Below are 25,406 nucleotides of genomic sequence, written 5' to 3'. Positions count from 1 at the left end.
GTATTTGAATTCAACGTACATACCATATACCTAGATTTTAAAAAACATGAGTATTGTAAATTGATTCTTTCCTATTTATAAATGTGTGATCCCGATAAAAATCTCAAAGAACTTCGCTTTTCAGAAACCTGAAAAATGCTTCTGAATTTCACTTAGGAAAATAGACAATATTTAAAAGTGCAAAATACCCCAATAACAACATTTATCGAGCTCTTACCACTGCCAGGCACTATATTACTTTTGTAATTTTTTCCTTTAATCTTTACAGTTGTTTGGGATGGGCGTTATTACCATCCTATACAGTGGGAACGCTAATCACAGCCACTCAGGTCCACTGTGGGAGCTGGGAACTCTGGCAGTATGGCTATAACACCGGATACAGGCAGGGAGGGGCAGACAGTCACAAGGGGCTCAGTGTAACCAGCAACCAGCAGTACAGGACTCCCAGCACCTTAAATCATATGGCCAGGAATAACACACACAAATGTAAATTTTAACTTCTGTGGTTAAAAATACTAATAAGTGGGCTCCCCTGGTGGCGCAGTGGTTGAGAGTCCGCCTGCCAATGCAAGGGACACGGGTTCGTGCCCCGGTCCGGGAAGATCCCACATGCCGTGGAGCGGCTAGGCCCGTGAGCCATGGCCGCTGGGCCTGTGCGTCCGGAGCCTGTGCTCCGCAATGGGAGAGGCCACAACAGTGAGAGGCTCGCATACCGCAAAAAAAAAAAAAAAAAATACTAATAAGTAACTTTCATTAAGTCAGTAAAAAACAGAGGGACATGTAAGGCCAAAATTTTTTAATAAACATCATGACAAAAAAATGTCCTTGTTGCTAGTAACATTTGTAGAAAACTTGTGAATTAGTTTCAAAGAAAGCTTTCAGAATCAGTTTAACTTGACTTCCATACCTAAGATTAGAGTTGCCGGTCCCCCTCTCACCAGTGTACTAGAGATTATTCCATGTTGGCCACCATGGCATGGCTTTAGCAAATACACAGGAGGATGGAGAGCCTCCTCATTGGAGAGAATACATACCTGATTGGAGAGAAATTATAAATGTAAAAATTGAAAAAACACCAACACAGCTCGTGTTTCGAAATACTTGTTAAAAAATAATATGCTTGGAAAAAACAGGATATAAAAAAATATTTCAATCGAAATTAATCTCAATTTCACAAAATGAAAATAGCCAATTACTACATGGTTCCTAAAAACGTTTTAAATAGTGCTTTACTATTTTCTTCAGACATTATTATAGACACTAAAGACAGGGCTACAATACCTAACGTTGTGACTTACAAAGAAAAACCACAGCAAGGTTTTTTTATACAAATGCCCAAACTGCGTAATTTTCTTAGGCAACTTCTTGTATTAACCTTGTATTGATACACATATACTTTTAATCTATTTTGTACTTCAACACATGGAAGGAAACTTGGCTTTCAGCACAATCCTTTCATGAGATATTTAGAGTCCCTAGTTGAATAAGGGGAAACTCACAAGTGTGCAGTTTTTGTGTGCTGGGAGAGGGGTGGTGGAAAGGGGGTTAGGAAGCCTAGGATTCCAAGCACCTGATTCTCCGACATCATTTTTTTGTTGGTTTGAATTTTTAATCAGTTATACATTCTCTTGATTTAAAGAGTCAAATAGCTCTACAAGACTTGTTATGGAAGATAATCCCTCCTGCCTCCATGCCCCACCCCCCATTTGCCCTCTCCTGAAGCAATGATATTTTCAGAATTTAGCTATCTTTAATAAGCCTATGTTTCTCTTTCTTGCTTTTGTAATTTTAGGCATTATTGATTTTCCACTACAGAACATAAACTGCCTGCCTCTCTGACCTACCTTCAAACCCTGAACTTTTCCTGCCAACATGCTCTCAGAAGGCCTATCGTCCATGTTTGGCTTAATATTCAAGGTTGACAACAGCATACCTGGGTGAACACTAGTCACAGCTGGGCCATGGAACATGTTATACCTTTCCTTCCCTGATAAATTTATAATTGCTTGGTTTTTTCATTTGTTTGCTTCTCTGTCATAACTCAACCCCAAATTCTTTGCTAGGTGTCTACATCTCTCCATATATCTTGACACATCAGGTCATCTACAGATGTCATCTTCTTGCAAGGCTTCTGTCCCAGTCCAGTCTGGCAGGAGTCGACGGGGTGGTGGCTGCTACCCATCAGGGGAGTGAAGGCTGCCAGGAAGACAGAACTGCAGGAGCCAGCGTGAGCTCGACAGGGCCCTGGGCTGAATCACTCCAGTAGCTCCCGGGCAGCTTCTGAAGAGAAGTGGACTCCCAGGAAAGAAAAAGTGAACCATGCTGAGTCCACTGCGAACACATGCTGCTACACACTTGGTTATTCTGACAACAAACCTAAGGGCAACTAAGGAAGCCTAACTGCTAAAGAAGACGCTCTGAGGTTGCATAAGAAATCCAGATGTGCTCTGCATAGAATTCCACACAGTCGTCCGCAGGTGCAGGTTCTAGGTAGGGCAGGAGCAAAATCTCCATCCACCCCCTCCCCCCAAATTTCTTCTGTGGTGACACAAGCCGTCCTGAGCGAGAAGCTGTGATAATGATGAATGCCCTCAGACATCTTAAACAGCAAGTCATTCCACAGCGATACTGTGCTATGGTCCTCCATAAACAAGGGACACTCCCTTCAATCACACCCTTTCCAACACCTGCTGAGGAGGGTGACATGAATCAATACTTGCTACCGATTTCTTTACTTGCTCAGGAGACGTTCCTGCACCTCCTGACAAGTCTTCTATTTTTTTCCCTATTATGTTCTGTACTTTTCAAATTCCTACCATGGCATGCATTATATTTTTCTAAATTATAAAAATAATGCTAAAGTTTAAAAAAATCAGTAACTACTAGTAACATAAAAATCCATCTAATCTATCTTTTATTACTTAAGGCTATGTCATGAAAATTTTTATTTTTTAAAAAAGTCTCTTGATTTAGGCTTCAGAAGCATAAGGGATTAACCACTGTCAAATTCAAAATGATCCATTTATTCAAGGCAAATAGTAATTTTCTTCATCTTCTTCAGAAGAAAGAGATGCAACAATGCCTGAAACACTTGAAATGTCAATTGAAAGCAACTTTACTGAAACTTGATTCCTTGGGCCAGAGGCAGGTCCTTACTGTAGTTGATGGTACTAAGGTGGGGGAAAAAATGAACAAAATTAAATGGACAGTATACACGTAATAGAGGAAATTTTATGCCATTAAAAAAATGTGTCAGATCTGCATATATTAACAAGGCCAAATATTCAAGTTATAAGTTAATGAAGAAAAAAATTAGGATACAAAAAAACGTTAGTATAGATCCAGTTTTATAAAAGAAAAAAAATGAGAAACACAAAATTCTGGAAAGACACACAGCATATGTGTTAGTAATGGTTTTCAGGGCACAAGAATATGGGGATTATAACTTCCTCTTCTTTATGTCTCTCAATAACTTGTACTGAATTAGGAGGAAAAATATAGATATTCCCATTTTGATAGAAATAAAATAAAACTATAATAATTTGGAAAATAAAAGATTCCCTCTTAGTCAGCCATCTGGCTTTTCTCCTGTGAGGAAGTGTCTCCATCAGATGGGTTCCAAAAAGGCTGCAGCTACATGCTTGGTCCCCTAGATCTCAAGTACACAAGAAAAGTAAAAGGAACATAACTGACTTCAACAAATGGGAATCAGGCAAAGAGCATGCATGTGTCTGAGAGTAACCAAGCCATAGCCAAAGCAACTCAGAAACTCCTGATATATACTTGAAATTTGCTAAGAGTGGATCTTAAGCTCACTCTCTCTCTCTCTCACTCTCTCTCTCTCTCTCTCTCTCTCTCTCTCACACACACACACACACACACACACACACACACACTGTTGTGAGGTAAAGGATGTGCTAACTTGATTGTGGGAATCTTTTCACAATGTATGTGTATGTCAAATCAGCATGTTGCACACTTTAAATATATTACGATTTAATTTGTCAATTATACCTCAATAAAGCTGGAGGGGAAAAAAAATTCCTAACAGACATGAAGTTGCTGAGGAGACAATGAGCGAAGGTGTAGGAAACCCCTCTCCCCGAGAGGTTCCAGAGCCAGTAAGAAGTAGTAAATGAGACAGACGGTGTCCTGGGTTCCTCACCCTGTGCTCCTTCCACAGCCTAACATGACATGGGCCTGACCCCACACACCATTTTACTGCTCTTGGATAAAGTGATTTCTACCCAAGAGGGAGGGAAAACAGAAAACAAATAAAAAGAAGCTCCTAGCCAGAACGTCCCAGCAACAGGTTCCCTTGCCAGCTACCCTTGTGCTGGGTGAACGTGCTAATCTACTTTCAAAGCTTGTGCTCACTATTCCCAGAGCTGTATGCCCCAGCTCGCTAGCCAGGCCCGCAGCCCACCTGCCCACTTCCATGTCCTACTGCCCTGGCAGCCTGCAGGGGTGGTAACTGTACCCAAGGAAAAAAACTGAAAGGACAGCCTCTTCACTTTCTCCTGCTGGTTGACCCCAAGTGTCCTGCTCCTGTGCTGTCTCTAGACAGAAACCACTACCGAGATAGTTTCACAGTCAGGTGCTGGGCACTAGCTGAAGCTGGAAAGATGGGTAGGAAAATAATAGCACCAAATAGCTGCTCTGGGAGGGGAGAGCTGTGGAATGTTAGAAACATAAAATCAAGAGAAACTGCACGAACAGAACAGACAGTAGGAGACTGTAGAAGTACATTCCAGAGGCTGTAAAGCCAAACTATTTTCCCAAAGCCTTTCCTTACCAAGTAGATCTTCTCATGTACTGTTTCCAGGCATCACTACCAGACTCCCTGCCACCGCCAGTGTGCTTCTCTCCTCCTAGAGAAATACACAAGCAGCTCATGAATCTTGCGCAGTGCCTCTGTGTGGGCTCGTACTCAGGATCACAGAAATGAAGACACCAGGAGACCAGAGCCACCTGACCAACAGGTAGCCAGAGTATCCCCTCTGCAAACAAATAAATAAAAGACAGAGGCCAAACCAAATGGGAAAGAGGGAACTAGGCTGGAAAATAAAGTAAAAGGAATTAACCAAAAAAACAGAAATGTCAGGAAGCACCTTAAAAAAAACCTTACCATTAGACCAAGGTGTTAAGAGTGGAAACCTCTGAATAGTGGAAATGTAATTTTATTTTCCCATTTATGCTTATCTGTATATAGTTTTCTACGGTATACATAAACTGATTTTATAATAAAAATGTTTAAATGTCATATTATTTTTAAAGATTACAAAAAGGATAATGATTCCATAAAACAAGAAAAGGGTACTGTTTAAAAGCGTGCCATCAAAGCACACTTAGTATCGTTTTTAGTAAGAGCAGAGGAGAAAAAAAATATAAGTGTTAGAAGAAAAGTTTGAGGAAATCTCCCAAAAAGACTAACGAGATGGAAAATAAGAGGGGAAAAAATAACACAATTAGATCATTCTTCGAGAGATAACATTCAAATACTAGCAGTTCTAGAAATTAAAATACAGAAAAATCAAAGGGAAAAAACTGTCAAAGAAACACTATCAAAACAAAATAAAACTATCGAAAAGTTCCCAGAACTAAAAACTGTGAGTCCCAATGCTAAGGCCAATTACTGGCCCATTGACTGTCCAACAAAAATGTTTACCAAGATCTCCATTGAGGCATATTACTGAAGAATTTCAGAACATCAGACATAAATAACAGACCCCAAATTTTTTGAAATGGGGGAAAAAAAGACCAGAAATCAAAGTGGATTGGGCTTTTCAACCACAGTAATGGAAACCAGAAGACAAGTAAGTTACAGCTTCCAAAGGCTGAGAAAAACTTACAATCTGTGCAGAAAAGACATAGCAGGTCTGCTTACAATGTTGCTGGCATCTGGAAACTTGTAGGCTAAACAGTCCCCTACACTGTCTCATTGAGCAATGTGGTTTATGTTAAATACCTGCTTTCCTTCAGGGAGTCTGGAATTTGGGTGCTTAGGCAGAGGTTGCCTGTGTGACCGACCCCCAATAAAAGCCTTGGGTACTGAGTCTCTATGCTTTGCTGGTAGACAATGTTTCACATATGTTGTCACAATCCGATGCAGGAAGAATTAAGCACATCTTCTGTGACTACACTGGGAGAAGACTTAGGAGCCAGACACTTAGTATCTGGTTTTCTCTAAACCTCACCCTGTGCAATAACGGCTCACAGGAAAAAGAGAGGGAGGGTTTAAGAAAGTTAATCTATGATAACAAAGGGTCAGTACATAATGTCTAAAGTTGTGAAAGAGCAGTTAAAGCACATTACTTAGAAAAACTGAAGTAAATTCAAAGGTCAATTTCCTTTTTCCTTCAGTAAGAATCTCAAAGTAGCTGCCTCCGGGAAAGGAGGAGGAAAAGCAAAGTATGGGGCAGAACTGCTTTTTCCATTAATGAGACTTTTTAATAACTTTAGAAATGAACTGTAAAGGCTGAAATAAAAGAGTCAATTGGAGAGAGAAGGCATGGGCGGCAAACAGGGATTGAGGGCCTACAGAAGGAGCAGACACTCACTTAATAGTGGAGCACAGAGATAAACGGCTAAGCTGAAATCAGGAACGTTTATCAATGTCTGTACGCTGAATAGTAATTGCCCTCTGCTTTAAAATGTATAAAAGAATGCTTCAAAAAAAAATGCTTCTAATTACTTAAATTTTACAGGTATTAATGTATGTTTGTTTTACTTCTCTGTGTGTGTATATATATATAAATAATGCAATCTGTTTTTACTATATTTTGGATAATTTTTAATAAGTTAATATATGATTGTTGGGAAGGCCTTTTTAAAAAAAAAAAAAAAAAAACTTTTACTATTAGTACTAAGTTTAAGCATCAAGAGCCCCAGGCTCACTAAGAGAAAAGAGGAGCTGGGCCTAATGAAAAGAAACAACTCAATATTTTATCTAAGATAAAAGATAATGTATAATATTTACTATGCCCATTTTGCAAATAAAAACCAGAATTTTTCATGTGAAATTTTCTGGCTTTGAAGCAGAGGTTCTTAATCTTTTTGGGGTCTTCAAGCGTCTCCCAAGAAAATAGATGCCATTTCAAGAGTTCACATAATTCACGCGAAGGGCCCCTGTTCTAACATGATGCTGCATCTGAGAATAAAATGTAGGACCTTGGACAATAACTCTGAATATAGAGCATAAGCTCTCTCGAGCATGTCAGACCAGATAAGATTATTATTTCAGTGTCTTGGTCAAACTTTTCTAAAAGACTAGTGCTTTTTCTTTGCCACCTGTTATGGACTAAATTGTGTTCCCCTGCCCCAATTTCATAGGTTGAAGCCCCAACCTCCAATTCCTTAGAACGTGGCTGGCTGTATTTGGCAACAGGGCCCTTAAGGAGGTAATTAAGGTTAAATGAAGTCATAAAGGTGTGGTTTTAAGCCAATAGGACTAATGTCCTTATAAGAAGATAAAGAGACACCAGGGATGTACGTGCACAGAGAACAGGCCATGCGAGGACACAGGAGGAAGACAGCCATCTACAAGCCAGAAGAGAGGCCTCAGGAAAAACCAAACCTGCCAACACCTTGATTTTGGACTTCCAGCCTCCAAGAATGTGAGAAAACACATTTCTATTGTTTGAGCCACCCAGTCTGGTATTTTGTTATGGCAGCCCCGGCAGACTAATAAACTGGCCAACATGAAAAAGGAGAAAGGATTCTCTACGTACCAAATGCACCTCCAATCTCAGCCCCACTCGTTGGAATGTTGACGTTTACAATGCCACAGTCTGATCCTTTTGGGCTGTGTGTAAAAAGGGAGGCAAAGTGAAAGCAAAATACGTGAAAGTTAAAAATAAATAAAAAGGAGAAACACACACACACAAAACAAATATACAGAAATGAATAAATAATCCAAACAAAACCTCTAAGACTCTCAATGCTAAACAATAAATAAATAAATAAAATAGGGGACTTCCCTGGTGGCGCAGTGGTTTAGAATCCGCCTGCCAATGCAGGGGACACGGGTTCGATCCTTGGTCCAGGAAGATCCCACATGCCACGGAGCAACTAAGCCCGTGCACCACAACTACTGAGCCTACGCTCTAGAGTCCACGAGCCACAACTACTGAGCCCACGTGCGCCTAGAGCCCATGCTCCGCAACAAGAGAAGCCACCACAATGAAAAGCCCATGCACCACAACTGCTATGAAGGGTAGCCCCCGCGCGCTGCAACCAGAGAAAGCCCACGTGCAGCAACGAAGACCCAACGCAGCCAAAATTTAAAAATATAAATAAATAAATTTATTTAAAAAAATATTTTCACCTATGATGGTTTCATTTTCTTTTTTTATAGTCCATTCACCACATAAATCAGACTTACGTAAGTTTTCAAAATAGACAAAGTTATACCCAAGCCAGCGAAAGATTCTGCCCAAATCCTTGGTAAAGATGCTACTTGAAAGTCCCTGTTTTACTTCATTATTCCATGCAAAGACCTCGTCTTCATTCTAAAAGGACAGGCATTGGAAGCTGTTAGATGATACACACTGTTCTGGTCCAAACTGACTAATAGTAAACTCATTTCGTGAAATTTACCAGTATAATTTTAGTGCACAAAAGGAAACTAAGGAGTCAACATCTTCCTAATTCTGTTTATCTTGTACAGTGCTTTGTGGGATTTTCCCCTTACCTAAACTTTGAGAAAAACATGAGTACATTCTTCCATTCAAGCCACTACGTATAAAAGCTGTTATTTACTGAGCTCTTACTATGTGCAACACACTGACCTAGGCACTGAGCATGCATTTATACATTTAATCCTCACCCAATGACACAGGCTCTGTATTATCCCTAATGTACAGATCAGGCAAGAGAGGCTAAATGATTTGCTCAGGAACTCACAGTCAAACACACAGACACAAGACAAAACATGAAATTACACTCTGTAGTCACATTATGTGAAACAATAATAGACAACTTAAAGCAAGATTTTAATTAGTACAATCATATAATTGCAACAAGGTATAAATCTCATCATCCTTCAACTGTTAATCATGGCACAGCCAAGCCTTGATTCAATCTCTAGACATCTGCTGGCATGGTAGGGCCTGTCACAGGCTGGGAAGGAGACCCTCTAGTTACCTTTATCTGTTAAAACCTCCACAGCCTATCCTCTGATACAAGTTGTAATTGTATGTCTACAAATTGCCCTTGTATCTTCTCATTTTGTCCACTGATACTTAGCACTCAGACTATCAAACTACATCACCCTTTTGTGCAGAAGCTGACTTCATAGTCCACACAGCTGATACAGGTGATGAGGGCCACGCTCTCCATAAATTTCAATGTTGGCCCTCTACTTGTCTTAATTCCCCTGGCAGCTAGCTTATGCTCTATTGTTGAAAGTGTTCATCTCATCGTAGTTTGTCCTTAACCTTCAAATCTTTACTAATCGGAGTGACTTTCTAAAACCTCCCTAAAGGCTGACTGAAATTTAATATACCTTTATTTTCTCCTAGTCTTCTCACTTGTTTCAATGCTGAACTAGAGAAAAGAGAGAAGGAATCCAGTTTTTTACCTTGAATTTAAAGACATAAAGAATTGGGGCAAAAGTCTCTGTGTGTACAATGGACGCGTTGTGGTCAAGGCCTGTCACAATTGTCGGTTCTACATAATTTCCAGGGCGATCCATAACCTGCAGTAGAGAAAGGAAATAAAAACAAGAGCATTTTGTTTTCTGGTTCCTGAAGTCAGAGGATACCATCTTTGTTTATAATTTTGAGAAAAAAAAATAAACACCATTTATAAGTGAAATAACCTTCCATCATGAATGAAAATTTTCTCTGCCTCTTATTGGTTCTAACTTAGCTGGTTAGAAAAAAAATAGAATAAAGGAGTCAAGGATAGAGAGCTGTGCCGTGCATCATGACCAAGTTACAGGGAAAAAAACGCTGGTGGTTATTTTTAACTTCACATAATTTTAAAAGAGGTAATCTATACCTGTTCTGTTACAAACTGTATTGTGCCCATACCCACACCCCCAAATTCTTATGTTGAAGCCTTAAACCCACCCCACTCCCATTATGACTAAATTTGGAGACAGGACCTTTAAGGAGGTAAAGTTAAATGAGGTCATGTGGGTGAGGCCCTAATCAGACAGAAATAATTCCTCATAAGAAGAGGAAGAGACACCAGGGACCTCCTCTCTCCAGGCAGGGAGGAAAGGCCATGTGAGGACATGGAGAGAAGGTGGCTGTCTGCAAGCCAGGGACAGAGGCCTCACCAGGAAGGATCAACCCGGCCAGCACCGTGATTTGGGACTCAGCTTCCAGAACTGTGAGACAAATTTGTTGTTTAAGCCACCCAGTCTGTGATATTTTGCTATGGCAGCCCTAGCAAACTAACATATTAATACAGAAATCAAAAGCTCTAAAAGGGTATACTATAGACACTCTCCTAACTAACCTCCACATCACAAAATTACTAGTTCATCTCCACTTAACTTCTATAAAATATTCTGATGCCTGCAGCAAGCTGCTTGGCTGGTGGTCAGCTCTCCAGGGTGACTGTGTAATTCTGCTCTCACCCTCTGAGCTGTATGTTTACCAAGAGTCATCTGTATTTACTCCCAACCCTGTATGTGGCAGCTGTATTTGTTATTACAATACCATATTGCATTATGTAACTTAATTAAATATTACACAAAGGGGGAAAAAGAGCTACTTCTAAAGATTAAGTTAAAATGCTTAAAAAAACTCAAGGTAAGTAACAAAAAGTACAAATACACATACACATCTCTATCCAATGAGATGTGGGTATGTCAATGTTGAGAGACTAGGGAGAAGGATTCTGCTTCTCAGAGAGCTTTGCCAAGAGACTCAGTTTTCAGTGAGTTTTAAAGAAGTGAAAATAAATTGTAGATAATAAATTATATGTATAGCTTATTCAAGGATGAAGACAAATTCCTAACATACACGAAGAAAACGCCTTGAATCTACATCTCAAGAATCAAACAAATATAGTGTGAAATGAAATTCATATTTTATGGGAAGACAAGAAAAATTTAAACATCAAAAACTTTCTCTGCCCTATGGCCTCCTCTCTCCCCTCAACTGTGCACTGTGTATCTGTATCATGCATCAACCAAACCTCCCCAATGGCAGAAATACCTGCTCAACCATAAACAGCAACATTCTCCTAGCACCACCAAGACAACTCCTTAAAAGATAACATTCCTTATATTGTAAGGGGCCATGATGACGCTTAGATGCTTAGATCTAGATTGTGTAAACTGTCAAAGATACGTCATTCAATGTACAGCCCTCTGTCTAAAAAACCTATATAACTGCCTTGACTTCTAACAGGTAGAACGGTTCTCGGAGCTCTCTGAGGTGCTGTTCCCGGGTTATAATCCTCGATTTGGCTCAAATAAAAATTTCCATTTCTTTCTTAAATCAACTAATTTTTCATCGACAATAGTAATATGTGTTAAAAATCCTTTTGGTATTTTTTTTTTTTGATTCCCTGCCTTAAATGACTTAGTAATCACTACTAAATGTGGATTTTTTTTTTTTTTGCAGTACGTGGGCCTCTCACCGCTGCGGCCTCTCCTGTTGTGGAGCACAGGCTCAGCGGCCATGGCCCACGGGCCCAGCTGCTCCGCGGCATGTGGGATCCTCCTGGACCAGGGCACGAACCCATGTCCCATGCATCGGCAGGCGGACCCTCAACCACTGCACCACCAGGGAAGCCCTAAATGCGGATTTTAAATTGCACTAAATACAGTCTTCCATACCATGAAAAAGAGGGCTCCCTTCCATACAAATTCCCAGGGACTCAATTTATAGGCAACCCTGGCTCTGAGTTGTGTCTTTCCAGAAATTTTCCATTCACGTTACATTGTCATTCTTTAAAATATGTATTTCCCTGTTATAAAAGGGATGGAGAAAAGAAAAGTGGCAGTCAGGCACCCTTCATCAATTTACCCAGAGCCCTGCTTGTGCGAAAGGAAAAGAAAGAACCTGTCACTCCTGATCTCAAGTTGTCATTACCTTGCCACCATAGACCACGGTGCCACCTTCTTTCTTTGCTTCCTCCACTGCTCCAAGAAACATGCTCACTGCCTGTTTGGTGTGGAGTGGCCCATAGAGAACATTAGCTGGAAAGAAAAAGGAATGCTCTTCATTTCACCCTAACTGGCATCATTTTATAATTAAACAGCTTTCCCAAAGAACAGACCAATCCCTTCATATATCCCCTCAGCTGAGAGCAGGAGTCAGCAACCTTTCCCTGCAAAGAGCCGGACAGTAACTATTTAATACTTTGCATGTCATGTGGCCTCTGCCACGACTACTCAATTCCGCCAATGTAGTGCAAAAGCAGCCACAGAAGATATGCACAAAAGGTATGGCTGGGTCCTCATAAGCTTTCTATACAGAAGCACGGAGGGCCAAATCTAGGGAAAGAGCTATCAATTCATCAGAGTCCTGCAGTAAAAATATAGGCTCTGCTTATTACAGGGTGATCATTCTCTAAGAACTTCACAGAACCAGCAGTCGGTGAACAATTTAAGGGGAAGAGGCTGATGCTCCCTCTGTATGGCTGTCAGAAACCAGAGCATTAAAGGTGACCGTGAGACAGAGTAAGAAGGAAGATATAGGTAGGCCTCAGTGAGGAGGTGGGAAGGACTGGGCAAAGAGCAGTTCCAGCAGGGCAGAGCCTGGAATGTCCAGAGCACTGAAAGAAGGTTGGAGAAGCTGGAGCTCCGGGAGCAATGGGGCAAATGGCGCACAGCGGGTCCAGAAGGGGACGCGGCCGGGGTCAGATCACGAAAGACTGTGAGCTTGCATAAAGGGTCTCAAAAGGCATCCAAGTTTTAGTCAAACAGTGATGAGTGTTTTTAGCAAGAGAGTGAATTATTTAATTACATGTTTAAAAATTACTTTGGTTATGGTGGAAGGCAGAAGTGGAAGCAGAAAAGTCAGGCAGGTGACTCTTGCAACCTTGCATGAGGGAGGATGGTGGTATCTGGGAGGAGGGAAGTGAAGAGGGAAAAGCTTCTCAGACTCATCCCATCTCAATACCATCTCCCAAGCTCACCCACCGACCCACGTCAAGCACTGAGATCCTAAACTAGGAGCAGACGTGTCACCCCAAATGCAAAATACACTGCTTTGTATTCCCTCGGGCCTCTCAGGAAAGGGAAAAAAATAAAAGTAGAAAATCAGAAACTCTTATAACACCATCTGTCAAAAAGGAACATCTTTGGAATCAACCAGATACTCACAGTCCCATGGGTTCCCAACACGGATCTGTGCATAGGCCTTTTTAAGTCTATTAACAACTTCATCATGAATGCTTTCATGTAAAAACTAAATGAAAAAAGAAACATTCAAGGGATTAGTACATATAAATGAACTATTAAATAGCACAAATAAATGTACGAAATTGTTAAAAATGCACAATTTTTACTTTTCTCCCCCAGCCTTTTTTTTTTTTGGCCGTGGTGCACAGCTTGTAGGTCTTAGCTCCCCAACCAGGGATTGAACCCGCACCCTCAGCAGTGAAAGCGCGGAGTCCTAACCACTGGACAACCAGGGAATTCCCTCAAGTTTTCTTAACAGTACTGATTTATACAGTTGACCCTTGAACAACATGGGTTTGAACTGCACGGGTCCACCTGTATAAACATATTTTTCAAGAGTAAATGTTACAGGACTACATGGTTCCCAATTGGTTGGATCTGCAGATTTGGAAGAACCATGGATACAGAGGGCCAACAATAAATCACAGAGAGGTCCATAGTACTGGAATGGATTTTTCTGTATACCACTACAGTCCCCACAAAAATTGATCTTGGTTATGACTAACAGTATCCTCCAATATTTGACACTAAATATAAAGCATGGCTATGTATATTTGGTCCAGGACACAAAGGAAAAATAAAGGTTGACCATATAAAGAAATGCTTGACTTTAATGTCATTTCATAGTTTACCATGTAATTAAGATTATAATCTTTTGGAGTACCCTTGTTTCCTTCTTAGCCTTAAGGTAATAAATGTTTAAGGCGAACAAATTCAATAAATTGTAAATACTTTACAAACATCGTAGCTTAGATAGTCTATCATAGTAGGCAGACAAGGTACTTTATTAACTGGTATAAGGTGATGCCTTTAGAAAGTGCAGGCTCTAGGTTTCTGCCAGTTAAATCCGCAGAGCAACATTTAAATAAACAAATAAATAGAAAAAATAAAAAAGAAAGTGCAGTAAGAGAACGTTAGAACTATCCCTGTAAAACAAGCAAGTTCATACCGCAGTTCATACCACGTCAACTGAGTAATATAAAAACAAAGGAAAGATGCTCATTCATTGTAAAACACAGGAAAAAGTGAATATGAAAAGTTATGGCAAAAGTAAAGACTTAATTTCCCTATATTTTTTATCTATTCTAATTAATTTAGATTATGTCAACCTTATAAAGAATTTGTTCATACTCATTGTGGGTAAGAGGAAAAACCCAAAGCCAATTCCTCCATAATTCAATTGTAAACTGTTTATTTTTTTTTTAATTACAGGAGGAAAACTCAACAATAATAATTTTTAAAAAGGCAATTGTAGCCAAATTTTCTACCTAATCAGAACTTGTTTGGCCCAGTTTTTCAATAGCATGAGTCATGAAAATCAAGGTTGTACCTCATAAAAAACATTTTAAAATCCAGCTCAAATCTAAGTGTGGAGATTAAACTTCCTAAACCCCGAACACTGAAGCGAAACCACTCTCCTCACATGCACTTAATATTAATGTGTCCTATATATATGCATGCAGACTTATACACTTATATAGAGAACACACATATATTTACTTTCCAATAAACTACGTCACATCAAGTCAAATCTAAGACTTGACCTATAAGCCAAAATTTTTTAATTTTTTAAAATATTTTACTACTTAAAATGTTTTTACATGACAGCTAAGACTGTCTATCTTTTAGCAAATAGTTGTGAATTTTTCAAATGTTTATCTTGTTTTATTCTCTAAGTGACATGGGACTTTGTCCACATTGTTCTAGGTGTAGGACTGAAAGCAGGTCTCATCACCCACATCCAACTCCAGTCAATGAGGACTGGACCACGTTCAGCTTGGGGAGGTAAGGCAGGGTCCCTCGCTGACCAGCAGCATCTGCCAGGAGCACAGAACAGAGCAGCAGGGCCACATGCTTGCCAACCACATCCAGGGAATACACGTTTCTAGCAGTGCTCCTACGACACCTCCTTAACAGTACAATGTGTTGAAAAGCAGCACTGGAAGAGGAGGACACTCTCATGTGCCCACGCAGACACACTCACCAGGCGCCTCGCAGTGGTACACCTCTGGCCGGCTGTCCCCACGGCTGCAAAGAGAGCTGAGGGAACAACTAAGCTGAGGTCCGAATCCTCAAAAGCTTAGGGAAGCAGAAACACACCCATCAGTGTCGTGAGGTAGGCAGACAAGGTACTTTACTAACTGGTATAAGATGATGCCTTTAGAAAGCGCAGTGAGAGAACGCCAGAACTATCCTTGTAAAATAAGCAAGTTCATACCGCAGAGGCAACTTTTCTCCCAAAGAAAATGATATGAGAAGAGAGCAATGAGCTCCCCCTCCTCTGACCTCTTCATCTTTCACCTCTCTGAAGTTTCTGGTGCTGACTGAGCCTTCTCTGCACCTTCATGTGGTCTCTTCTCTAAAAGCACCACTGTCTTTGTCAGTCTTACTTGCCTCCAGTCTCAACCCCACCACCCATTTAGATGGCAGCTTCCCTGGACCCATAGAGAAGTCAGTGGGATCCTTCTGATTTATTACCGCCATCAAACCAAGCTCTCCAACAACCTCTGCACCCTCATCCGCATCAGTCCGTTCCCTAAAATGCCTCTTGGTTCTCCCCGCTACAGCAGCTTTTTCAAATGTCTCAAACTCCTCCAGCCCTTTAGTCCTGCTCCAGATGACTTCACCCTTTACTTCGAGGAAAATCTCAAAGTGATCACACACAAGGCCCTTTCCTGCTTCCTCTGCATCTCTGAAGAGATCAGCACAAAATCACTTTCAGACTGCTCTCTACTTTTGTCTATTCCTTCCTCCTCCTCTTCTGCCCTCCGAAGAAAAAACTAGCATAGTCTTTACAAGGTTACCCGTCCATCGATCCATTGTATTACTTATAATTCCTTCCTTTCTATCCCTTCTAGAAACTTACAGTCCCAATTCCCTCTTACATCTTCAATTTTCCCCTGTCCAGTCTAAGAGCATTCTCAGACTAGCATGATGGTTAAGAAGGTGGATTACACAACCAAACAGACCGAAGCTCTTATCCATCACCACCACTTTTTCATCGTGTTAACTTTTTAAGCCTCAGTTTCCTCATCCATAAAATGGGATAACATTATCTGGGGTACTAAGGGACGATAGTAAGGAGTTTTAGGAAGAGAGCTATGCTCTGGGGTCTGATTGCGAGGATACAAATGCTGGCTCTGTCACTTCAGGCACATAATCATTTTAAGCCTCAGGGTGTAACCTTCAAATGAGATTAATAAAGGTATCTGCCTCATGCGGTTACTCTGGGGATTAAATGACATATTGCATATGAAAAAACTGAGCACAGTGCCTGACACATACCCACTGATCAATAAACGCTAACTATATTTTCTAATCAACTCTCTCTTTTACAAAATCAACAAACCCTTTACCATATAATTTTTATATTTCTGGTGTACCCCACAAACACATAAGCACTTAAACATGATGGTAATGATGGCAATATACAATTAGCAAGTTTTTAGCATAAAATTCATGATTCTATGAAGTCTCAACCAACTGATGTTCATTATATTATCCAGAAGTTAGGCTGGTAGACTATTTCCTTTTCTGTCAAACCAGTGAAAAAGAGAATTAAATAATCTCCAAGACTATAGGTAAATGATAAAATGCCTTAAGGAAGTGTTCCTTCCCAATGTAAAAGCACTCAATACCCCACTGAAGACGAACTAATGTTTTTGGAAGCAGCAGGTCACATAGAGTTACTTATTCTAGAGAAACATGTGGCCAGTTTTCAAAAAACAGAAGGAAAACAAGAAACAATGACACATTAGAAACTCTCATACACAGATTCTAAGCCCCAGGTAACATTTTTCCAAACATGAACGCCTTTCCCTCCTAGTTATCTCTGCCTGCAAACCATGTGTCCTGTCTCACAAGGAAAGTTCCTAAGCATGGGAATTAGATCTTAGACACACACACAACATAAAAGGGATGAGTTCTTACACAAGTTCTATACATTCAGGATGGCTACTGAAGATATTCTAAACAGAAATCATGCAAACAAAGAAGAAAAGGCAGCCTTACCTATAATTGCATTGTTTCCTCCAAGTTCTAATAAACTTCTCCCTTTAAAATATATAAACACAAATTAATTCCTATTTCATTGTTTAATGCACACAGCTACACAGCCTCAAATCATAGCCTATCCCAATTGTTTTAATTTATTTTCTGATTTAAAACATAGCATGACAATAAATAAACTGTAACTCTTAAAAAAATTTTCAAGGGAAAAAAAAAGCATGAGCATCGCATCAATGTCTAGATTCCTGATTTTAATAATTGTATCATGGTTTTATGATAGAATGTCCTTGTTCTTAGGAAATACACAAAACACATTTAGTGGTAAAGGAATACAATGTCTTCAATTTTCTCAAAAGGTTCAAAAATATGCTCTCACAATATATATGTTTGTGTGTGTGTGTGTGTGTGTGTGTGTGTGTTGGTAGAGAGAAAGTGATTTTAAAAATGGTACAATTGGTAAAACTCATTAAAGGGAATATGGGCATTCCTTGAGTTAGTCTTGGAATTTCTCTAAGTTTAAAATTATATCCCCCAAAACTCCAGTTAGTATAAGATGGTGCAGTCACTTTAGAAAATTGTATGACAATTTCCCAATACAGTATTACCATAAGATCTGACAATCCCATCTGTACCTTCCATATCCTTCCAATTCTCTATGTGCTCCCTAACCATGTTCAAAACCACCAACCCCCTTCAGGAAAAGCACCTACAACTTAAGACAGGCAGATGCATCATTTAAAAATTGTAATCCTACTAATGGTACTACTTATAAGAGAACTAGAAACTACCGCTTTGAGTTAAAAGGAGGCATAGGGAGGACAGTATCTTCTAGTGGGAGAAGCAGGATTAACCATCTTAAGCACCACTGCACATACTTACTGGACATTTGTTTATCTTTGAAGAAATCATCTAATCAAATGCTTGCCCATTTTTTAATTGGGTTGTCTTTTATATTACTGAATTGTAAGAATTCTTTATATATTCTAGACATAAATCCCTTACCAGATAAAGGATTTCTAAATATTTTCTCCCATTCTATAGGTTGTTCTTTTCACTTTTTTGGGGGGGGGTACGCGGGCCTCTCACTGCTGCGGCCCCTCCCGCCGCGGAGACAGGCTCCCGACGTGCAGGCCCAGCGGCCATGGCTCACGGGCCCAGCCGCTCTGTGGCATGTGGGATCCTCCCAGACCGGGGCACGAACCTGCGTCCACTGCATCGGCAGGCGGACTCTCAACCACTGCGCCACCAGGGAAGCCCTCTTTTCACTTTTTTGATGGTGTGCCCTTTTTAAGTTTTTTTTTTTTTTTTTTTAACGTGGACCATTTTTAAAGTCTTTATTGAATTTGTTACAATATTGCTTCTGTTTTATGTTTTGGTTTTTTGGCTGCGACGCATGTGGGATCTCAGCTCCCCGACCAGGGATCAAACCTGTGCCCCCTGCATTGGAAGGCGAAGTCTCAACCGCTGGACCGCCAGTGAAGTCCTGATCTTTTGAAACAGAAAAGTTTTTAATTTTGATGAAGTCTAATTTATCTATTCTTTCTTTTGTTGCTTCTGCTTTAGGTGTCATATCTAAGAAACCACTGCCTAATCCAAGGTCACAAAGACCTATTCCTATGTTTCCTTCAAGCATTTTATAGTTCTAGCTCTCACCTTTAGGTCTTTGATATATTTTAAATTAATTTTTGTGTATAGGGGTAGGTTGGGGTCCAACTTCATACATACGTTATGGTTATCTAGTTGTCCCAGCACTATTTGTTGAAGACTATTTTCCTCATTGAAATGTCTTGGCATCCTTGACCATAAGTGTAAGCGTGCATTTCTGGGCTCTCAATCTATTCCATTGATTTTTCTATCTTTATGCCAGTACACAGTCTGGATTACTATACTTCTGTAATAAATTCTGAAATTGGGAAGTGTGAGTCCTCTGACTTCATTCTTTCCAAGATTGTTTTGGCTATTTGGGGTCCCTTGTATTTCATATGAACTTTAGAATCAGCTTGTCATTTCTACAAAGAAGCCAAGTGACATTCTGAAAGGGATTGCATTCAATCTGCAAATCACTTGGACAGTACTGATCTTGGGCAGTAATAATATTAAATTGTTTCCAAACAGTGAAAATGGGAGGTATTTACATTTATTTAGGTCTTTTAAAATTTCTTTCAATGATGCTTTGTGGTACTCTGTGTGAAAGACTTATACTTCTTTTGTTAAATTTATTCCTAAGAATTTTATTCTTTCTGATGCTACTGTAAATGGAAGTTTTATGAATTTCATTTTCAGATTGCTCGTTGTTAATGTATAGAAATACAACTGATTTTTGTATCCTGCAACCTTGCCAACCATGTTTATTAGCTCTAATAGTTTGTAAACTTCCTTTATAAAAGCAATGCCCATATAGCAAAATAGCTAACAGATTAAGTATTCGAATCTCACCTTATGCTAGGGTTAGTCTAAATCAGCAAAATAGGCAAAAATTGACCATAAATATTATCCTAGAAAACCTCTTTAATGAGCCATAAAGTAGAGCATACAAAGCTATGTCTTACAGCCCTTTTCAGTCATATATGCATGAAACAGAAATGAGAGAAAAACAGATGTAAGTCTTCTACACAACATTCACTCTAGGTCCTGTACTCTCACTGGTCCTGTTTAAATGTCAGTTTTCTTTTTTATTTGCCAAACCAGTCTGATAGAAATTGATAAGTACATTTGATATGATTCTACTATGGTCATTTAGGGAGGGAATGACATCCTTTTCCAAATTATGCTATTAAATCTGCTATCTCCCTAATATTAAGCCACTATTAACTGTACCCTTCCTTTTACTTGGACATTCAAATAAACACAGCTGGTGTCTCCATGGAAAGAGACAAGGAATAAAACCCAACCTTTATTTCATATCCATACCTGAGGGAATTAAAAGCTCGATATAAAGCCAACACTTACCAAACCTCTCCTGCACCATAAGAGCCACTTGTTTTCCCACCTGAGTGCTCCCAGTGAAGGACAGCAGGTTCATTCGCTCATCTTTGGCCATGGCTGTGCTGCAAGGGGAACAGACACGGTCACCGAAGCAGAGAAACCCAGCAATGGTGGCACTCGATGGTGCCAGGCCAGAAAACTCTGAAACCCCTGTCATGGAAAGACGTCAGTGAAAGACACAAGGATCGAAGCAGAAACTAATACACCATTGTAAAGCAATTATACTCCAATAAAGATGTTAAAAAAAAAAAAAAAAAAGACACAAGGATCTATCCCAAGGGAGCAAGGGAAGGTCTTCATGAAAATGATTTTCACAAGGAGAACCATACAGAACAGACTAACCCGTTCTGGGAGCTCTCCGTAAACAGAAATCACCACAAGGATGTTGTTAAGGAAGATATTCCTTCTTGTACTGATGGGTGACTGGACAATACAACCGTAGCAGTTCCCTGACGAGCATCCCAGTTATTCTGCAGTCTCTTAAAACTGATTCCTTTAAGAACTAAAAGTTTAGGGACTTCTCCGGTGGTCCAGTGGTAAAGAAGCCACCTTCCAAAGCAGGGGATGTATGTGGGTTCAATCCTTGGTTGGGAAACTAAGATCCCACATGCGGCGGGGCAACTGAGCCCACGTGCCACAACTACTAAGCTCGTGTGCCTCAACGAGAAAGCTCATGTGCTACAACTACAGAGCCCACATGCTACAACTAGAGAGAGAACACTGCACGCCACAACTAGAGAGAATCCATGTGCCGTGATGAACAGCCTGCATGCCGTGACGAAGACCCAACACGGCCAAAAATAAAATTTTTAAAAATACGCAAAAAAAAAAAAGAAGACAATTTTAAAGACTGTAGGAAAATATCCTAAGTATCCTTCTTGAAAGCTGACTCAGAAAGGCTGTGCTATTTCCAGTGTCTAAGGAATGTAGACCAGACACTACTGATCTGAACCTTCTTGCTCATAGTTCAGAGCTTCAAAGGGCTGGAACTGTGTGATCAGACAGTGCATGTGGGCTTCCCAGGTCAGCCCAGCACATGTGAGCACTGACACTCAAGGGGGTTGCTGTGTAAAGCCCTTCTGCACACATTATTATTATTATCTGAGCTATTCCAAGGCCAACGTGAAGGACTGCATGCCCAAAGTACAAGAACAGAGCGGGTCAAAGGATAGACTATTTGTTGTAAATGACAATTTAGATAACACTTCACTATGCACTCTTTATGTGGGAGTTGTATTTTCTAAATAAAATTTCTAAAATTTTCTCACTTATCTAAAAAAAGGAGTCAGGTATTACACCTTTTTGAGACTGCCCATGAAGTACAATAGTGCGGTCAAAGTGCTAGAGGGGGACTAACACGTTCATCACACCTGTAAGGGTTCTAAGACCTGACTCCTATGAAACACCATCTAATCAAAGTCAAGGCTGCTAGAACCAGCTTCACCATGGTTCAGAGACAGTACAGTCCATTCCAGCTGAAAAGATGCTATGACATTCTGCCAAGTGAAAGCAGCCGGATATAAAGGGCACATGATTCCATTTACCCGTAACACCCCGAAGAGGCAAACCAACAGGCATGAAGTCGATGAGGGGCTGCCAGGGGAAGGGGAGGGGAGAAATGACTGCTAAGGGGTACCAGGTCCCTTTGGGGGTAACAAAAATGTCTGGAATAAGGTAATGGGGATGGTTGCACAACACTGTGACTATTCTAAAAACCACTGAATTGTACATTTTTAAGGAGAGAACTTTATGGTATGTGAATTACATGACGATTTTTAAAAAGCAATAAATTAGAAGCTGTGTCTCCAGGGTTCCCTGTTTTGGTCAGCTGAAGAACCCAGAGAAGAGGCTAGGTCCTTGGTGGGGAGTGAGAAACCAGAGCACAATTCCACAGCTTTGCTTTGTAAGTGAGCATGTTGATAAATCAAGCGTTAGGAAGCCATGGGCTACACAGTGGTACGGCAGGGTGTTATTTTAGGATATAAACACCTTACAATAGTAGCTCTGGGCAATGAAAAAGACAGTTCTCACTCATCCTCCAACAGACGCTACACATTAATGAAGTAAAGCCCAGTGAGATCCGTAACAATAATGTTTCCAAAAAATCATTCTCACCTCCTGAGCTATACCGAGTTTCGAAATTCTAGTAAAGATGATTCTAGTTGATCAACCCAAGCCCTTCAGCAGAAAGACACTCTGGGCCTACTATTGACCTACCCAATATCCGCTCCACCACAAGTCAAGGAACAAATCGCACCAGGCACCTGGTTGTCCTCCAGAACCTTGGATATTATCCTAGGGGGAAAAAAGCAATTACTAAGGAAAGGAGTGATTTAATTTCTTACCATTTTTTGAAAAATAACAATAAATTCCAACTACGTAACTACTTTCTTTTTTCAACTTTCTCTCCCATCCCTCAAATATCCAGGCCTAGATTTCTCCTCACATACTACAGATGAGGTTTTCAAACACTTACAAAGCAGGACTCTTTTTTTTTTTTCCTAAAAGAAACTTAAGAAGAAGACATGTGGGCTTCCCTGGTGGCGCACTGGTTGAGAGCCCGCCTGCCGATGCAGGGGACACAGGTTCATGCCCCGGTCCAGGGAGATCCCACATGCCGCGGAGTGGCTGGGCCCGTGAGCCATGGCCACTGAGCCTGCGCGTCCAGAGCCTGTGCTCCGCAACGGGAGAGGCCACAACAGTGAGAGGCCCGCGAACCACACACACACACACAAAAAAAAAGACATGCGAAATATACAAAACACCTAAAGCACTGGTCAGGAAGTTCAAGTGATCACTGTTCTCAAGTATTTTCTGCCAAACTATGAAGACATATCTGGTTCAAGATGGTAGCCTGATTGCAGGGCTGTTTTGTTTTTTTTTTTGGCTTCTCACCACAAATCCACTAAAATGATGTTAAAGAAATAAAAAGGGAAATATGGAATAAAACCCACAAAGATGAAGAAAATGAAAGATAGCTCCCATTAGCAAATGAGAGGTTTTGACGCATCTCTCCCAAGCAGAGCCAGCCAGCGAAGTGGTAAAGGGTGAAAAGGGAAAGAGGTTCGCCAAACCTAGACAGTATGCTGAGAAGACAGAGCAGAAGACACTGGACCTGCCTGCAGAACCCCAGAGAAGTTCAGGACTAGTTTCCACTGGCTTCGCGCCCACCTTAGTCAGGAAATAGTGCCCTCCAGGCTAAAGTAAGGTGGACAAGCACAGCTTTTTCTTAATTAGTCCGCTTACAACTTAGGCTGTTAGAGTCAAAATGAGAAACACAGTTCAATGCTACTTAAATCTGATTTTAAGTTGTAAAAAATGGCTCCAGTAATTCTGATTTCTCTGGAACAGGGTTCTTTCATTGATTTTGAGCTTCCTGAGGAGCATGGGCCTAAATAGAGCAAAAGTTCTTTCGATCAATCATCCCAAGCTACAGGCTACTTTCTAATTTGCTTAACTTAAATTTCAAAAGGATCCAAATCCTGTACCCACTTCCATAAAAAAGATACCATTGTCATACCTAAGTAAATTCTCCAATTGTCCCCAAAAATGTCCTTTACAGCAGTTTTCTTTCCTCCACCCAATCAAGGACCACATACTGCAGTTGTCATGTCTGAGACCAGGTGTCAGGCTGTACAATTCTCTCCAGGGACTCAGGGTGTATCTACTATCTGTACAAGTAGCTGACTGCTCCTGAAGGGTAGGTATTTTGCTTTGGCCTGTGGGTAAAGGTTAACCAAAACCTCTTCCCCTAATGCATGACAATCTGACCTTGGGTTAACTCTTTAGTTTTGCTCCTCAAGTTACCTGATAAATGCCAGAGTATCAACAATGCTACCTAGACAATATGGCTCATGGTAAAGATGACCCCTGACTGGCCAACTCAATCTAACCTGGAATTAACGACCTAAGAACTACAACTGGAAGCCTCACGCTTGCCTTCTCTGAGCGCAGTGACTCCTATAACTGTATGTCCCTGGTGGGTGGTTGAAAGCCACGTGGATAGAATTGTTACAAGACATTTTAGCTCATGTGGGGCATTAGGCTTTTAAGCCAGGGCAACCTTCACACCTGTCCAGTATAGATCTCATCTCCTTTGCCCTGAATAAACTGCTACAAAGACACTGAATCAAGAGGAATACCTGATGTTATCCTCCTAGCAAACTATGTTCCTGTCCTATATCCTTCTGAACATATAGAGGTACAATATGTGGTCATTTTATGAGTCTGAATATTAGCTGAATTTTAAAAACTCCCAGTGGACGTTGCAGCACCCTTGGTTAATTCCAGCACAATTTAGCATCATTTTACTTATTGTCTTACATTAAAAATCAGATAATATTCTCAATTACCTAAAAAAAAAATCCATGTTCCTATGAACACCTCAAACCCTTCAAAGGTTTAAAGTAAATAAATAAAGCAAATATTTAAAAGCACAAGGCAACAATAACTTAGAACGAATATCAAAATTAATAATAATTTAACCAGCTACTAATAACAATTGGCAAGTCAGTTCACTATGTCCACATTAATTTTTTTTTTTTAAGGATTTTTTTTTTTTTTTGGCAGTACACGGGCCTCTCACTGTTGTGGCCTCTCCCATTGCAGAGCACAGGCTCTGGACGTGCAGGCTCAGTGGCATGGCTCACGGGCCCAGCCGCTCCGCGGCATGTGGGATCTTCCCGGACCGGGGCACGAACCCGTGTCCCCTGCATCAGAGGCGGACTCTCAACCACTGGGCCACCAGGGAAGCCCAAGGATTATTTTTTAAAATTGCCTGGGGAATCTCATCATTTTTATGTGCTTTGTATGTCAGTGTTCTTAATATTTAATTTGAACAACATTGCCTTAAAAGATATTGTTTTCTCAATATCACATATTCAAGTAAACACTTAATACATGCTACTCTTTTTTTTGCCGACTTTTCACTTCCTAAGCCAGTGTTCCTAAAATGACCTTCCAACATTAAGGACCCTCTTATGTATAGAATCCATCACAAACTTTCTACCAACAATTCTTTAAATCAGAGAATGTAGACCACACAAAC

General features: G+C 40.4%; 1 protein-coding gene across 3 annotated transcripts in view; it reads right to left on the bottom strand.

Annotated features, from left to right (window-relative positions):
* Window positions 1-781: 781 nt before the first annotated feature.
* The window catches only part of ALDH7A1 (aldehyde dehydrogenase 7 family member A1), a 39,411-nt gene continuing 14,786 nt past the window's right edge, over window positions 782-25,406 (bottom strand). Inside the window, exons 8-19 of one of the 3 annotated variants that reach the window (XM_032625450.1) lie at window positions 22,577-22,654; window positions 20,324-20,421; window positions 18,803-18,862; window positions 17,378-17,419; window positions 15,351-15,445; window positions 13,289-13,373; window positions 12,054-12,160; window positions 9,581-9,697; window positions 8,413-8,510; window positions 7,731-7,804; window positions 4,796-4,871; window positions 782-3,170 (exon numbers count right to left, since the gene is read on the bottom strand). In XM_032625450.1, the coding sequence (XP_032481341.1) occupies window positions 3,116-3,170; window positions 4,796-4,871; window positions 7,731-7,804; window positions 8,413-8,510; window positions 9,581-9,697; window positions 12,054-12,160; window positions 13,289-13,373; window positions 15,351-15,445; window positions 17,378-17,419; window positions 18,803-18,862; window positions 20,324-20,421; window positions 22,577-22,654 (985 nt within the window). In that variant the 3' untranslated portion in view covers window positions 782-3,115. The remainder of the gene's footprint in view (window positions 3,171-4,795; window positions 4,872-7,730; window positions 7,805-8,412; window positions 8,511-9,580; window positions 9,698-12,053; window positions 12,161-13,288; window positions 13,374-15,350; window positions 15,446-17,377; window positions 17,420-18,802; window positions 18,863-20,323; window positions 20,422-22,576; window positions 22,655-25,406) is intronic. The other 2 variants (XM_032625452.1, XM_032625451.1) reach the window with 2 other exon arrangements.

Source organism: Phocoena sinus, chromosome 3 (assembly GCF_008692025.1).
Source record: "Phocoena sinus isolate mPhoSin1 chromosome 3, mPhoSin1.pri, whole genome shotgun sequence".
In the NCBI taxonomy this organism is placed as follows: Eukaryota; Metazoa; Chordata; class Mammalia; order Artiodactyla; family Phocoenidae; genus Phocoena; species Phocoena sinus.
Note: the sequence above shows the minus strand (reverse complement) of the source record. Positions and strands in the feature narration are given on the sequence as shown.